Genomic DNA, 16,862 nt, shown 5'->3' with positions numbered 1-16,862 from the left:
TGGTGTAAATGTAAAATTTATATATGGTTAGGGCCTATTTATGGTGGAGAGAGGGGTCATGCATTTTCCTCCAGCCATTTAGGGAGGCTCAAGGAAAAATATTTAAAGCTTTGGGGAGGGTCAAGAAAAAGAGAAATAAAAAAAAAGTCACATGTGAGCCGCCCTTCTCCTCTTACAAATAAAGAACAGTCCCTTATCTCCTGTAGCTGAAATATTCTTAGTTTAGTAAACACAGACTGAGAACAGCTAGTATGCCTTTGTTTAGATGTAACAAAATCCATTTATATGATATATAGATATATCATATATATACCTTGTTTAATTTGTTGTACAAAAACTGAAGTGTAAAAACGATAATTAGCCGGTTAACGGGCGGTACAGATACCGGACTACTTCTTGGCTCTGATTAGTTGCTTGGCAACCAGCTGAGACTCCATGAAATCAATGCGCATCAACAAGTAAAGGTAAGTTAAAACCGTTAAAACACCGCAAACGACTAATTTCTGCTTTTACCGCTCGGTTTTTGGACAAATTAACCAAATTAGATAAACCATATTTATTTAGCGAGTTGTAGAAGTGTCGGTAGGTTGATTTTGTTACTATTAAATAGAGCCAAATTAGCCGTTTCCCACTTTGTGCTAACATAGCTACAAGCTAACCGGCTGCTAGCTGTAGCCTCCTAGCATACAAACAGAAGAGTGGCAAATCTTCTAGCTAGTCAGCTAGCTTATTAGCCTTGAGCTAACCCTCCTCTAGAAAGGAAAATATGCGTATTTTTTCCTTTGATGCGTCTTTTAATATTAAAATCAGGTCCTTGAATTTTCAAGGTAGAATTATTTCTTATTTCTTAGTCACGTTTCTGTTGTTGCCACGCACTGACGTCACCATAAAACATCACCATCTCACCTCCAGTTAAAAACAATATGGCGTGGAAAATTGAATTTTTAAAAATGTTAATCTGCTAGGAAATGCTTCATTATTAAGTCTAACCTGTGTTTTTAGAAAATTACTATTTTCTCAGGTGTATGTTGCTCTCTTTTTTTAAATTGCATGTAATTGAACCAAAAAGCCAAACAAAATAATGTCTCTCATGTTCCGAGAAGGTTCAGCTTGATAGAGGAAAAAAAACTTTTTCAGGATCACTCATTCCTCATTCATGTATTTACGTTGCTGCCATGGCCTTTTGAGGGAAAATGTCATCATCTCAGAAGTCACAGCTTGGGCTCGCGTTGGATTGTAACTAAAAAGTTTTGTGTGCAACAGTTTTTAGTGATAGTCCTCGTGTTTGCAGAGGGGTCAAACAGTGCTGCAGGGTCCCTCGCTGTCCTCACTGTCGTCCCACAGTCCTCCACCACTCATGGCTGCTGCATGGTTGCCTCTCTGCTGGGACATGCCTGGTCTGAAGAGATGTAACAGGTAAAAATGTGTTGATGTGATGAATCTTGTTTTAATATCTATATTAATCTCATGTAGTACATGTAGCACACTTTGTATCACCAAATACTAATTCTACCAGTTGAAGGCTCTTACCTCAGATTTTCTCTGCTTGGGTTGAAATTCTGAAAGCTTTGCCTCGCCGGGGCTTGAATTGGTATGAAGCCTTGTCTGTTGTCTTTCTCTGGAGCTGAATCAGCCTGATATATGAAGTGATGTGGATACACAGAGAGAAGGTTTGAGAGTATAACTGACAGGAAAACAGGATCATTTAATTGAAGAAATACTCCAGCTATTCAAGTATTTCCATGTGAAGGTCATTTCATCAGTCATTGGTGGTTCTGCTAAGCCTGTGGACGGTTGTATAATGTCCTCAGTGTAATTACTGAAGTGCCCCTGTTACATGTTTTGTTACATCCTCCTGTCCTACAGTATTTTTTAATGTTTTCTAAGAAATTCTAAAAAACCTGTGAAAAGATTTAAGAGTGCTTTTGTTAAAAAAAAAAAAAAAAAAAAAAGATCAGACGAGAGACATTTTTGAACAGTTTCATTATTTTGTTAAAGGAATACTTCACCCACAAAACAATCATTTTACCCCTCTTAATGTTAAATTTGTAAAGAAAACTTTGTTTTTCTCTCATGCCTCCACCGAGAATGACGAATCCAAAAACTGTGAAAATTCTTGAAGAATTTAAGTAAAAGCGAGCTACGCTTAACAACAGCAAAACTATATCAAAACATCTGTTTATCAACTTTAAAACCTTACTATTTAAAACACTTTTGCATAAATGGACAGACAAGTACTGTGCCTGGGCAAGTGCATGCATTTGAACTCTGTTCAATGGAATGCAAGAGCAGGGTTCAAGCAAACGCACTTGTCCAGGCGCGCTACTCGCATATGAAAGTGTTTTTAATGGGAAGGTTTAAGTGAATATACATGTATGATTTTTCATTTGCCAAAGGCATTCCAGAAAAACAAGGTTTTCCTCACAAATTTAACATAACATTGGGTGAGAAATTGATATATGAAGTGTTATTCTGTGGGTGGAGTATTCCTTTAAAAACTAAAAAAAGTAATCTATCTATCCCATACCTGTCTGTAACTATGTGCAAATTAATGCTGATCTACATTAAATTTAAAATATTTTCTTTAAAGCCACTTTATGCAGCATAGTTATGCGCGAATAGTATATTTTAAATGTTCTGATGGCACATGTTTTGTGTCAATCTCGATGACAGTTGCAGCCTTTCTGTTGCGGTTCCAGTCTACCACAAGAGGGTGCCAAAGTCAAATGCAGTTCTACTCATAGTGGTTTTCATATTACAAATTTAGAGATCTGTGCAGCCTTGAGCAAGAGTATATGCTGCTTTAGTAATGTTAAATTCCACAGTGGCATTGTTTCATTCTGACCAAAAGAAGGCCCAGTGTTGGCAGAGCATGGTGCTTATGTAACAAAAAGCTAAATACCTGTTTGGATGGATCATCCCAGATGGGCCTGAAGGCACTTTTTGGATGTAGAGGAGGCGACCCCTTCCTGACACTGACTAGCCTCTTCCCGTAAGAGCTGACGAGGCACGGCGTAGGCCCATCCACACATGACCCTGCAGTGTTTCTCAGAGGAGGGTGAGGCGTTAATCTGGGAATCTGCCACCTCAGACACACAGTCCTCTCTCTGGGTGCCTCCTTCTGCTGTTGCTGGTTGTATGAGGGCTTCAACAGCACTGGCACCTGGCTGTCCTCTTCATCCTCCCCACTGTTGCTGCCCATCATCTCCCTGCGCAGGGTGCCGTCAGGGCTGCAGGAGGTGACAGAGGAGTAGTCGAAGGCTGAGGTGTCGTCAGGGTCTGTCTCGCAGTCCTCGAGGCTGTGGTTGGTGTGAGGTGCCTCCAGCCCATTGGTGCCTTTCCCAGTGGGCTGGCTGTAGGTGCCCTGGCCTGAGTCGCTGTTCTCTCCCCATGCTGCAGCGTCGGGGGTGAGGAGGGAGCAGTAGGCATGTCCACAGTCACGGGCCGGCTGGTTCAGGAGGGTCCGGTCTCTTCCACAGTCCTTCCTCCTCACTGGGCTGCAGGACCAACACTCCACACGCATTGAGTGACAACCATTGACTCCATTAGTGAGATTGACAGCCTGCTGGTCGTCTCTGTGGGACAGAGAGTGGAGGTTATTATACCAGGACTCACACATAAATGTTGCTTTGTTCCTACTTTCATTCCTTACTTTCTTCTTTTAGTGATCTAAAAATATGAAAATCCCTTAAACATGTGGGTTTCTCTTCTTTGATGTAAACACTTTTACTTTGGATGCTTTCCTGCCAATACTTCTTTTTGTGGACTTAATCCAAGGATTTGAGCACTCCATCCATAAATGTTTTGAAGGCAAATGTGCTATAAAATGTAATCCAGATCAGGCTACAGTGTGTTTGCACATAAATGTCCCTGAAAAAGTCACTTGTCTGAGCTTGACAACAGTATTTGGGCACTGCAGGGGCCAGCAGAGGGCGACACTCACCTCTGAGCTGCAGTGTTGGACTCCCGCTGAGACTCTCTGGTCTGTTGGCTCCTGGTGCAACAGTTTGCAGAGGATCCTCCAGCCACTGCGTCAGAGCAGCTGCTGTTCAAGTAAAGAATGAGGATACATTTTAATGTCTGAATTTGTTAATGAGCCAAAGACACAAACATAGGTAGTCAATATAAACATCTAATCTGATATAAGAGGCATCAACCTGAGTGTTTATACTCAAAGATCATGTGAGACTTGACCTTTGTCCAGCTCCTTCTCCTTCCTCCCATCGGACATCTTCCTCCAAGGTCACATGGCAGCGAGACAAAATGCTCCTCAGCGCTCGCTCAGTTCCCAGCAGGAGGCTGCAGTCAGGATGTTCTTTACCCGTCCACTGCAGCAAGTTCTAGAGAAGGAAAATAGAGAGAAATTAAGTAAATCAGTAATGATTACGAACAGTTTAACTCCAGCTTTTTAAAATCTTAAAATAAACCCCAGTCTGTCAACTAAATGTAGTTTTAAACTGTAGTACCTCCTAAAACTGTTACAAAAGCCTCTTTCACACATACTTCTCAGCAATGCCTGTGATTTTCATACATGCACTACATTCAGCAGCATTTCCGTTTTGCTCCTTTTCACACATGCCATTGCAGTGCTGGAAATAGACGAAGCAAGGGACAGTCCAGCAAATGGGGGTAATGCAACACAAGAAGAAGGTGGGGCAAAGCTAGCTGTACGTGTACATGGTGGCAGACGTCTTGTATTATTTCCAGGAACATGGCTGGCGAGGAGTTTTTGTCCGGTGCCAATGTTCTTGTAATGTATTTAATACTCACTAAGTTTGCAAGACAAGTAAAGAAGTTACGGATCAAATGCATTTTTTTTGCACTCTGAATGTAAATAAGATGCCAGAGTGCATTAAGAAAGCATCAAAACAGAGCTTACTCATAAAAAAAAGTGCCAGTGAAAAATCTCCCAGACCTCTCGACAAAGGTTCTGGCTAATGCCTGAATGTCCTCAAATCTTAGAACCACCCCTACGTACAGCAAACTTTGAAAGGTTGAAAACAGGCAATTAATTTCTTAAATTTACTGATAAATATTATTAGTGTTTGTTTATTAACTGGCCCCTGGCCTCCTGTCATTTTGCCGAAGTGGCTCCCAGGCAAGTTAAGTATCCCTGCTTTACATGCTCATCTCTGCAGTGTTACTGCTTTCATTCACAACACTAGGATTTTCCCTGGAACGTTACAAGGTCTTGAGGATTTGGAGGAAATTGGCGGTGCAGATTTCCCTGAATATCTGTCCTTGTGTCCATTCACACATGAACCTATGTTCCTGAACATCCCAGGGATTTCAGGGATAGACTGCATGTGTGAAAGGGACTTAAATCTATTTTGTGATCTAGTGATCTCTGGCCTTCTACTGTCCTTGGTGAAGCATCCTCATGGGTTTTATTTTCTGCTCTGAATCATTGTTGCTTTTGTTTTTCAGATGTTAAATGTCTCATTTTAGCCAAACCCAACTTAACCTCCTGAACTTCAGGTTCAGAGTTGACCTGCAGTGTCACATCTTGTGTAGCTTCCGCTCTATAAACTGGACTCCCTGTGGCTGCTGACTCACCTGAATGTGGCTCAGGTAGCTGTGTATGCGAGAGACAGGCGCCAACAGCAGGGAGAGCAGCTTCATCTCCTCTCTCTCCATCTGGCCACTCTGTTAAATGCAGTCAAAAAACAGACGTCAGCACTGTCGAGCTATTCAGGTACATTATGACTGAAACATGCTGACACTGTATTATTTTTAAATACCTGCATTTTCTCAGAATGATTGAGTCTGTTGAACTCCAGTGAGAGGAATGACGCCAGTGTAGTCGTGTATCCAAGGTACATGTCTGAAAAGGCTGTCTGGAAAGACCCAAATCAGAGCAATCATGAGTCAGTGTTTAGTATAATGAACTGAAAAAAAAAGAGCATCAACTTACATCATTTTGTCCGATTAGCTGTACCAGGATGTCTCCAACCAGAGATTTCCAGTGTTCAGCAGATAAACGCTCCTGCAGGGTGTTTCTGAAGAGCAGGTGTCGCTGCAACAGCTGCTCCACAAACTTTAGATATGTCTGACTGGATCACAACACAAAAAGCAAAAGAGATGATTTCAGTCATGTTTTTGCATCTTTGCAGTTCAATGGTTTTATGACATAACTTGCAGGAAGAATTTGTTGCTCTGTTTTAAACATGAAAACCCCTGAGCTGTTGCTTTTCTGTGAAGTCATATAAACTGTTTGGCACTCACTATGGCTCCACAGTCATCTGACGAGCTGGTGGCGTCTTGTATTTATCATATAGCTGGTTTAAGGTTGACACGTATTCCCACTCAGAATGCAGAAGTTGCATCGCCACCTGATGTCTTGCATCTGTCCAAAAAAAAAGGATATTAAACAACTACACAGGACTGCATTTCACTCGTTATGTGACAGTTTATGATGCCCTGCGGAGTCTTAGGGCTGCTGTGAAACTGCGCCTACTTGGGGCAACAAAAAAAGTTTATCTTGGGTGCATCGGTACTATGGACAACCAAGAAAGGACTTGAGGACACTTTTTGTGGACATCTGGCTTTTGAATCTGTTTTAAAATGTTGCACTGTTTCTAAAAAGCTTGGTGAGAAAATTTGTAACAGTTGAAAACATCTTCCTGACAGCAGGTGTTTTGTGGTAGCAGCTGTAATATTTTAATGTGCTTATTGTTGGTTGAATCAGGCCTTTCTCACAGCAGACATTTTGTGTTGTTAAAGTAGGGAAACCACAGGTGTTACTGCAAACACTAAAGATGGCTCTGTTCTATTCAAGTGATCCCGTGAGAGTGTCAGCAAGGAAGCATGCACAGTGTCAGCAACCTGAAATCAAAGCAGCTAAATGGACTTCAGCCATCATTAATGTCATCGCTTACACCTGTGCTTTTCCTACTGTGACCAGTCAGAACGTCCTTTGTGGAAAAGGCCCATTGTGTCATCGCAATCAGCTGTAAACGTCTCACCTGTGCCTTCACTCAGTCCTGCCTTGAGGCCCTGCAGGAAACAATGGAGGAGCAGTTTCCCTCTGGACAGACAGGCCGGCGCTGGAGCAGACGAACAGTCACACTGCCTCCGTTCACAAGCTGCTTCTGCTGGATCGCTGCTGCACGACAGTGGACAGATGGCAAAATGTCTCTCTGTAGGTTTTACACGGCTGTGACAAAAATGTTTCACCAGCAGTTACGACCACCTGCTGTAGGTGTGAACAGCTTCTTTTATGAGTAATTTGTGTGCCGTTTGCCACTGAAAATTATTACATATCAAACATGGATGTCCTGTAAACAAACAAAAACAAAATAAGGAAGCCCTTCATCTTCTAATCTGCATTTTACACTGTAGATTTGGCAGAAATTTGCAACACTGGATTTTCTATGACAAACCAGAAACAAAATACATATGAAATAGGGAAAATGCAAACCCTGTGGTTTATATTTGAGTTTTGGTTTACCTGTCTCTGTGTTTGGATGTGGAGCTCTTTCCATCCTGCTGAGGTCTTTGTCTGTTACTGTACAGCTGCAGGATCTGACACTGCATCACTCCAAGTTCTTCCTGTTAGACGACAAGATGTGGTGAGTATAATTTTATACTATCTGTAATGGATGGAGCAGTCAAATTTGTTTATTACTTTTTAAATCAATGTATGAATACAACACTTCTCATGTTTGTTTTTCCTCAACAGTTCAACTGATGGGAGTCCTCTCACCCTCAGAGACTCGACCAGAGCCTCCAGACGAAGAGCTTTCTTCTGACAGCTCCTCCTGTTCTCCTCCAGCTCCTCCCTCAGGTATGTGTCTCCATGTTGGATCTGACTGAGCTCCAGCAGAGCGCTGGTGAACCCCGTCTTCAGCTCCGAGACCATGCATTGTAACTGAGGGAGCAGCAGGCGTCATATCAGAAATAATATAAGATGCATTAACAAGGCACAACAGCATTGACCTTTAGATAAGAACATCACATGAATGTCTGTCTGAACTGTATTTTGGACTACTGGACTTCATCTGTTGCTTATTTTTTTAAGTGATAATGGCTTTAAATTAAAAGTGAACTGTCTCTTTAACAAAGCCAGGCTGGCTGATGAGAGAAGGTGCAGAATACCTTGGAGATTTCAGTAACAAGCTCTGCCTCCTGAGGCTTCATGACCTGCACAGAGACAGAGAGACACAAACAAGGCCGTTTGCAAACACTCAGTTAATAATGTGCAAAGCTCAGATGACCTGTTAGATATTTCTAGTTTGACAGACTGTAAAGAGTAAAGCTGAGTTGAGCCCGCCTTGCAGAGAAAAGCATGTTCTCCTGTGTGATTCACTCCAAACATATCAGATAGCATTCACACAATAGGGACAAAGCAGGGAAGTCAACCTGTTTTTTTTTCTCAGTGAGGTGAATCTTTAACCTCTTCCTAACCAAATGCAAGTATCTGCTGAGTATCTACATAGAGTCTAATTTGATTAGTTTTGGTTTTAAGCACAAAAACAATGTGAATTCTATTATTTATTCGTTTCCAACTAAATATCAAAGCCTATACATTTACAAGAGGAGTTATAAAAACATTTGTAACCTTATTTAATGTGTTTTCGTGCCTTTATTCTTGTTTGTTTGTGGTACCTGCTCGAGTGTTGCCCCTGCCAGCAGCCCCTCTGCTAAGGAAGTAGTGAGCCAGCCAAAGAGCTCAGCCCTGCAGGGGAAATGGCTGCAGGAGCCAAGAAACCTCCTTATAGGTCTGCTGACAGAAGGACGAGCAGGATCAGCAAAAAATTGGAAAATAGAATGTGCATTAGCCTTGTGGTTAAAATTGCAAATACACCATTTAAAAAAACACCTTTTAAACCCATTAATAACAAATATCCTTATTTTATATCACTTCTCTGGAATTAAAATATATAGAAATCACATTTTTATTAAAGGAAGCAAGACTGATATGCATGCCAGCAACTTAAAAGCATCTTGTAATATTTCTAAACATAATTATAATGTCACACTAGCCAAAAATCCACCAAAAAACGTAAGATAAAGACTGTGCTGATGCAGTAGATGTAAAAGAAAGCCACAGGAAACTCACCTCAGTTAAAGCTCCTCAGTGTTGCTCCTCCATACACGTGAAGAGATGCAGTAAATCCCAAAATGCTTAAAATTCCCCGTGCTTCCTCCTCTGTGGAGAAACTTGGTCAGTCATTTGCAGTGTTTGAAGGCGGGTGTGTGGTGTCGAGCTGCACGCTGCTCTGTGCGGACAGCAGATGTCCCGCATGACACTCAGTGAGCAGCTCTGTGATTAACTGAGGCAGTCAGCTCCACTGTGGACCATGGATATACTAATTTTGTGCAACTGTGCAAATATATTCTATTCCACTATTATTTTTATTTATTCCTATTTTTTTATTCTGTTCACGTAGCACTGTTGCTCATGGTGAGGGGGTTTATTTTATTTTTATAATATGGAAATACAAGAATTAAGATAAGACTCAACAAAACAGATGGAGAGCTATTTTATTAAGATAATAAAATTAAAAAAACATAATAAATTGATTAGAGATGACATTACATACAGTACAATGCATCAGATTATATAAATGAAAATATAGGGAAATAAGTACGCAAAACAAATCCTGAAATCAAGTAGGCATAGTGTGTGTACTATAGCCTACAAAATGTAAATAGAGGTGTCGATATAAAAAAATGAAATATACAAATAAAAATATTTAAACAAATAATGGATTGTGTTAATACTTTATGTATATTTTATTGTATGAAGTTACAAGCTTCAGCTAATTAATGTACGATTTAATTCCACTCATTAAACACGCTTAATTTAATGTAATGAACATATTATTTCACCGAGTCCTAAACAACGAAACGCTGTCATTTTTCCTTCACTCCGCCCGTCTGAGTCTCCCCGCAGAGTAAATAAAGCGCACACGTGCCCGCTTTGTTTTGTGGAGGGGCGTGGTCACGTGACAGTGCTTGGATCTGATTGGCTGTTGGGCTCAAGGAATTTTCAAATCGAAGCAGCAGCTGACGGAGCTGTCAAACAGCCGACAGGAGGAGAGCGTAACTGGTGAGGATTAACTACAGATATATTTTACATTTATCCACATATGTGTGTTTCTGTATACCACTCCGCTTTTTAATGTTCTCTGATAACTGTTACTTAAAGATTTTAATTTAACTGCACTCCGTTTTATGAATTTGACCTTACAGATCTGTGCTGCACAGCGAACGTTAGCTACCATCTGCAACTAATTACTCTCCGAGCAACATTATACATGTGTCAATGTTAAGTAATATGTTGTCTAAATATAGATCGTGTTGCCTCCTGGGTGGTGGAGATAAAGCTCTCTAATAGCTAGGCTATAGCGTGTTTAAGTCATAGTTTACATACAGCATGGTGTGTAGCTTAGCTACTTGCTGATACGTAGTTTATTTAAAGGACCATCCACCACCACCATGGCTTTAGCATGTTTTAGTCCACGTTCAGTCTCATATGACTGTGAACAGCACACCATGAAATACACACCTGCATAATGTAATACAGTAAACAATTAAAGTCTTGAAACAAATACTACTCTTTTTTTGTGAGGTATTTAAAGCAAAATGCTTTCACCCCAGACTTAAGTCGATATGTGACTGTTTCAGCCAAAACTGCACATTATAAGCTTTGCAATGCTAACATTTATAGGTGGGCTGTTTGTACTGTGCTATAATGTATAGTATAGTTTTGAATTTTGTTTTTACACCCTGCACTTTACACAACTGCCCATAGTTTCCAAAGTCCATCAAACATATTTTGGTGGGATTTTGAGTGAATTTCTGGTGTCTTTCCATTGAGTTCCACTAAAAATCAACCTGCAGAGACTTCATCACAGAATATATGATTTTTTTTTTCTTCTAAAATTACACACGAACTTTTGCAATTTAGAATGTAGCGTAGATTTCACTTATGAAATAATAAGCTCTGTAAAATGTATCCAGATATTAGTCCAGTGTGCAACCCTTGTGGGCAGTCACTGTCAGACGTCCTGGGTCGACCTGTGGATCCTGATCCACTGACTGCACTCTTTGGTATTAAAGGTTCTGATCTTGTGTTAACCAGCTCCCAGTGTAATATGATGTTATTTGTAACCCTACTAGAATGCAGATTGATGTTATTTAATTGAAAGCAAACACAGGCTCCTGCCCATTCTGCCCTCGTGAAGGATGTGATGCATCACCTGCATTTGGAAAAGATTAAATTTTCCAAAAGAGGGTGTGAAAAATTCTACCAGATCTGGCAACCCTTTATAGCTCACTTTAAGAAAGATGCACTGAGTTCTTCCCCTAACTAGCACAGTTTAAATGACGCAAAATATGGTCAGCCTGACAGCTGTTTATCTATTTTTCTTTTTTTATTGTTTTAAATAGAACGATAAACAGACCAACAATACGTTTTATTCATAAATATTATATTTTGTAAACTTGCCTTTTTCTATACATGTGTGACAAATCACCTTTAAGGGTATTTTTGATTTTTGACTTGTTTTTATTTTTTATATTTTTGCACCAGATAAGTCTGTTTTCACATTTATACTACTGCCACTGTTTGTTTAACTCTGAAAACCCCAACTAAAAATATTTCTGATATAGTTTTGAGTACTGTAAAAGTGCACAATGTAAAGTCAATAGGCCAGAAATGTAATGTCAGTGTCCTCCTTACTGTCTCTACAGTCTGCTTGGCTGAAGCCATGAGGACGACTGAGTTTGACTCCTCATCTGAAGAGGACGAGGTTGGAGAGGAGCAGCTGACGCCCTTTCACATCTCATGGTAAGTTTCACCTGTTTCAGAAGTGTGTGTGTGTGTGTGTGTGTGTGTGTCAGTGAAGGTCAGTTTGTTTTTAAATGGTGAGACATAAAACAAGCTTTATTGTTTTCATGTATATCATTGTTATTTGCTTATAGGTTACCTCTGTCTATAGTGGAGTGCTCGCAGTTTCTTGGCATATGTGCACTACCAGGTGAAGTCATAATTTATCATTTTGAATATGTATGTTTTTACTTAATTGTGAAGTTTTGAGCAATTGTTCGTAAAAAAATAAGTTTCCTTCGTCTGACTTCAGGCTGCAGATACAAAGAGATCCGCAGGAATCTGGAAAGAGATGTTGGTAAGACGATCATTGAACATTGGATAAACAATCATTAACATTCGCAAGTAGATCTTAACTTTCCTTTACCATTGCTGCAACACCTCATACCAGTAGATTTGATAAATCTAGTCTGATAGAATTGTTGTGTACGATAACATGCTGTAATGTTAACTCGGCTCACTTTTTGAGTTTGTACGTTTTGTTGTCTTTACATCTTGGCTTCCTTCTTGTTAACAGAGGAGCTCCAGAACCAGGGCGTGCAGGACGTGTTTGTTTTCTGCACCAGAGGCGAGCTTCACAAGTACAGAGTTCCCTCCCTGCTGGAGGTCTACTGGCAGCGAGGCTTCACAGTTCACCACATGCCCTTCCCAGATGGAGATGCTCCTGAGCTGGAGCAGTGCTGCCAGATTCTCGAGGAGCTGCAGGTCAGCCTCGAGGACAACAAGAGGACTGTGATCCAGTAAGTCAACCCATGAGATTCATTCAAGAAAGAAAAAGAACTTCTAAAGTTGCACCAGTATCCCCAGTTTATCTCCTTCTTCTGGATAACAACGTAACAGAAAATAACTTCCAACACTGAAGCATTCAAAGTGTGTTTGATTTATTTTACCTGGCAGTCTCAAGCTGCTGACAAAATACGTTTTACAAGTTGTCATGTTGACTGTTGATGACTGTTGATGATGATCCTTTTTTTTTCTGGTTACATTTTCATATAATAGAGCCCATTCGTGCTTGCAGTACATGGATTCAACTAGTGAACAGAAGGCTTATCTTCTGTTTGTTAACCCTGAATATTAAACTCCTTGTTCCAAAGATGGGTTTCCTTAGCAAGGTGCAAAAATGGTTGAGAAAGGGTTCACAAATAACAAGGAAACTTAACTCAAGCAGGTCTGGATGAACAGAAAGTTATGATCCTTGTTGTTCAAATGAGATATGGCAGCAGGTTTCTCATTTTGTGTCGACTATTTTCTTTTAAAATTGAATAGTTTATCTAGAAACAATGAGGAAATATGCCACGTTAAAAACTGAGCTTTTTTTCCTCCAAATTCAAATCAAAGCATTTACATAAAGCTTTTTTCTTATTCTGATTAAGCTCTTATTCTCACTGGAATAAAAGGCTCCATGTAAACAGAGCTACTGACGTCAGCCTCAACAGACCAGACCAGACCAGAAAAAGGAGGGTTGCTACATCGTGTGTGAATTTGTAAAACAAAGACATGTAAAATCAGCTGAGAGGCTCTAACATTTCAGTGAGCTGATGAAGCTGCTCACCAGGCAGCAGGAACAAACTGGTCGTACTGGACTCTCCTAATGTATGAGACAGTTAAACTATGTAAACGTGAAGCAGGGTATTCAACCCAAGCATGTAAACATAAAGAGCCGGAGAGCGAGGGTTAAAAATAGATATCGATGCAGCCAGACTTTCTGTGATGGATCTCCCCTTTGTGTTTTTTTTTTTTTTAATATTTGAAGTATTTTTAAACCTTTGAAGTGCCTAGAGAACCACAGTACATCTCATCCCACAAAGACATCTATTTTCTGTAGCAGTTACCTTCGGGATGCCTCTTGTTACACAACTGAACAATTTGCCTCCAGCTTTTAGCATTTGACTGGATTTTGTGCCTTTCTACCCCCCCCCCTCAGCTGCTATGGAGGCCTGGGACGCTCTGGATTAAGTAAGAATATTTTACTCATCTTTTAACTTTGAAAGTTCCTCTTTGTGTCGTTGATCATGTCAACAAAGATCAGTGTGTCAGTTTATATTGAAACGTTTGACCTTTGCTGAAATGTTAAATGCTCTCTAGTCAGATAGCTTCACTGCTCTGATTACTCGGCTGTCTCATGTTTTCAGTTGCTGCCTGTCTGCTGCTTCAGCTCTCTCTGACAATGACAGCAAACAAAGCCATTGAAATCCTCAGGGAGCACCGAGGAGGAGGAGCGATACAAACTGTGAAGGTGAGGGGTTACGTTTCTTTCTCTCTGACTCTGTGGTATTTAAGGATTTATAGCCTACTGCAGCTTTTTCATGTTTACCCTGTCAAATGGCACATATTTGTTCTGGTTGGTTTCTTTGTAAACACAAGCTTTAGAGACTTTTACGTTTTTGCTCTACGAAATAAAATACGTCAGTAAATACCCCACTCGGGAATTTTGAAGCTTTTATGTATCTTACAAAATGCGGTTGCTAACAAGTAGTTAAATGAGACTACAGAACATCATCACATTGAACACGGCTTTACAGACTCATTGTGGTAGAGATGTTAAGTCATGCGACCGTACTGTATTTTCTTTATAGTCTACTGTTAACTTTTTATTTCTACTTGCATTTAGGCAAAACGTGTAAGTACCTTAAATGTTTGTTTGCCATAGACCTTATTTTCTGCAATAATGGATTACCTGTTGAAGACCAAATTAAACAACTGAAACGTAACCATATGTTTGATATAATTCACAAAAGGGCCCCAGAATATATGAACATTCAAATTTACATGGTTGGAAGTCAACATAATTTCATTACAAGAGCAAGTATTGTGTCATGCAGTGTTCTTATGTTAATGGTAAAATAGCAGGAAGATAATTTTTCTATACTGGGCTCTCCCAATGGAAAAACGTGCCAGTGAATATTAAACAAAGGCAATTTTTAAAGGAGCAATTGTGGGGAGGGTTGATGGGTTACCTCTGTAAATGTGAATGTTCTTATGTATGGTTTTGCTCTCTCCACCAAAGACCACTTTGGAAATAAGTGTTTTAATAATGCTTTTAATCGCTATACTCTGGGATTTTGTTTTTTATTTTTTATGTCATGCTACTCCTGTGAGTCATTGTGCTTTTTTTAAAAAAAAAAAAAAAAAAAAAAATCTATCTAAAATCCAGTGGAAAACTTACACTGGCTTTTTGTGGTGGAAACCAGGACAGCACTAACTTCTGCGTTGTCCTACTGAAAAAAGTCATCCCTGGAGCACTTTATTACACAAAGCAAGGATGGACATACACGAATTGAGAAGATGTCATTGTTTCCCAAACCCTCCGTTTTCCATGTCCACACAGATACACAGAAAATGGAGTTTTTAAAAAGTCTGCTCTTTCGAGGGTGTTATAAATAATCTCCGTGTTAGTGACCTAAAACAGACTTTGAGTGTGGATGAGGGGCAAAAACGTAGACATAAATATCGGTTTTAAAAAATATCTGTATACTTGCCATACTAAACTGGCTGCCCATGAGGTGGGAATATAAAATAAAACTGACGTGTTTCGGAAAATGGTCAGCAGCAGTAATGTGAAATGTATTTATTTGGTTGAAACATGTAAAACCATGAGTGTTGTCCTTTGTAATGTTTTTGTAACCTGTGTGTTTATTGCTGCTTATTCTTTATGACTTGAGGCTTTTTGCTGTAATATTTCAGTAACAAACATGCTAACTAACTTATTTTGACTTTTCCATAGCAATACAACTTCCTCCATGAGTTTCGGGAAAGGTACGCGGCCTACCAAGAAAGCAGAGAGGTTTGCAGAGAGCGCTCAGTGTCTCGATGATCAGTTCTCCTCCCATCAGTGAACCGGGAAAATATCGATCTCTTCAGACTCTCATTTCTCAGCGATTGTTTTCTGATTGTGTGTGAATTAAATGTATTCTCTGATGATTGCACTTTAACAGAATACTCTAATATATTGCTTTTTTTATCCTCATTACAATCAAATTAAAGGCTTGGTGAAGAAAGGACTTTGAATAGTATACTTACCATTAAGCTAGATGGGGGGGGGGCTTACCATATTTGAACTTTATAGGAGCTCTATACGACATTCATAGCCTTTCTATGAGTCAGAGGTTGTCTGCATCCAGCTCAACATGAAGCTGGCTAAGCTAGCAGCTATCAGCTAACGGTGCTAACACATGAACAGTGTTAACAATGGCAACACTGCAGAAACAGGTCCTCAGAAAGTGGGCCGGGTTTTGAAGCCAATTATCGTATTGGTCCAACGGTGGGATTACAGCATCCAGGTCCGTCACATGATTTCACCATGCGCCCCAAAAGACTTTCTTCCCGAGAGATTAACATTATGAAAGAGGCATCTGCATTTCGGATACTTTTCTGTCTTTTTTTTTGCATCAAAACAACTCACTTTTTGGGATTTGAGCCATTCGGTCTGACAATATTTAGAAAATCTTTTTATTCCCATTCAAGTTAGCAGAGGGCTAAACCGGAAGTTAGCCACGCGGCCGGCAAAGTTTCTTGTGCGATTGCGCTATGGGTCCAATGATGCGTAACATCTGGCTAATTGTATACACTGGAAGTTGAACTTTTTTGGCTTCACGCACCACTGAGCAACTTGGACAGGAATGAACGGGACCCCGCCTCCAACGCTGTATCCAGTTTACTTTGTACATGGGCGTGCTGACAGAGCTAATGGTGTTAACTCAGTGGTAACTGCCATATAAGCGTCATGTAGAGCGCTGGAGATTAGCAAGCCAGTTGGATACACTCACAGGGACTACCACGCACTACATGCAGACTGTTTGCCACAACAAAGAACCGAGAAGCTCAGATTACAACACAAAGAGGAAGCGTGACTATATTCTCTGCTCATGACACCATTACACCACCATCTTTACACAGCTAATAGCTGTTAGCTGCTATATAAGGCTCTGAATGTCATATACAGCACCTTAACTTTTTATAAACATGTATTCAATGAGCTGCATTTTCTGTCAACCCTCTCTAAATCTGCAGCACTGCAAACCCATAC

At 40.2% G+C, this 16,862-nt stretch overlaps 2 protein-coding genes across 4 annotated transcripts; one reads left to right on the top strand and one right to left on the bottom strand.

Annotated features, from left to right (window-relative positions):
• Nucleotides 1-1,050: 1,050 nt before the first annotated feature.
• LOC125900481 (uncharacterized) lies at nt 1,051-7,565 on the bottom strand. The gene is made up of 11 exons (XM_049595508.1): nt 7,451-7,565; nt 6,966-7,105; nt 6,226-6,346; nt 5,915-6,053; nt 5,742-5,837; nt 5,557-5,646; nt 4,195-4,340; nt 3,944-4,045; nt 2,903-3,575; nt 1,531-1,634; nt 1,051-1,399 (listed from the first exon to the last, which is right to left on the bottom strand). The coding sequence occupies exons 1-11, from the start codon at nt 7,534-7,536 to the stop codon at nt 1,297-1,299; spliced, it is 1,800 nt and encodes a 599-aa protein (XP_049451465.1). The 5' UTR covers nt 7,537-7,565; the 3' UTR covers nt 1,051-1,296.
• On the top strand, nt 7,031-16,855 carry cdkn3 (cyclin-dependent kinase inhibitor 3). Of its 3 annotated transcripts, none has more exons than XM_049595514.1 (10): nt 7,031-7,141; nt 7,516-7,571; nt 7,682-7,786; nt 11,701-11,797; nt 11,932-11,987; nt 12,090-12,134; nt 12,354-12,576; nt 13,761-13,792; nt 13,969-14,072; nt 15,561-16,855. In XM_049595514.1, exons 3-10 carry the CDS (start codon nt 7,690-7,692, stop codon nt 15,648-15,650), a joined length of 744 nt encoding a protein of 247 aa, XP_049451471.1. In that variant the 5' UTR covers nt 7,031-7,141; nt 7,516-7,571; nt 7,682-7,689; the 3' UTR covers nt 15,651-16,855. The 3 variants fall into 3 exon arrangements, with proteins under 3 accessions (XP_049451471.1, XP_049451472.1, XP_049451473.1); XM_049595515.1 differs by lacking the exon at nt 7,031-7,141 and adding an exon at nt 7,154-7,201; XM_049595516.1 differs by lacking the exons at nt 7,031-7,141; nt 7,516-7,571; nt 7,682-7,786 and adding an exon at nt 9,959-10,054.
• The last annotated feature ends 7 nt before the right edge of the window (nt 16,856-16,862 follow it).

This window comes from Epinephelus fuscoguttatus, linkage group LG14 (genome assembly GCF_011397635.1).
Source record: "Epinephelus fuscoguttatus linkage group LG14, E.fuscoguttatus.final_Chr_v1".
NCBI lineage: Eukaryota > Metazoa > Chordata > Actinopteri > Perciformes > Serranidae > Epinephelus > Epinephelus fuscoguttatus.
This window is presented reverse-complemented; position numbering and strand designations above follow the sequence as displayed.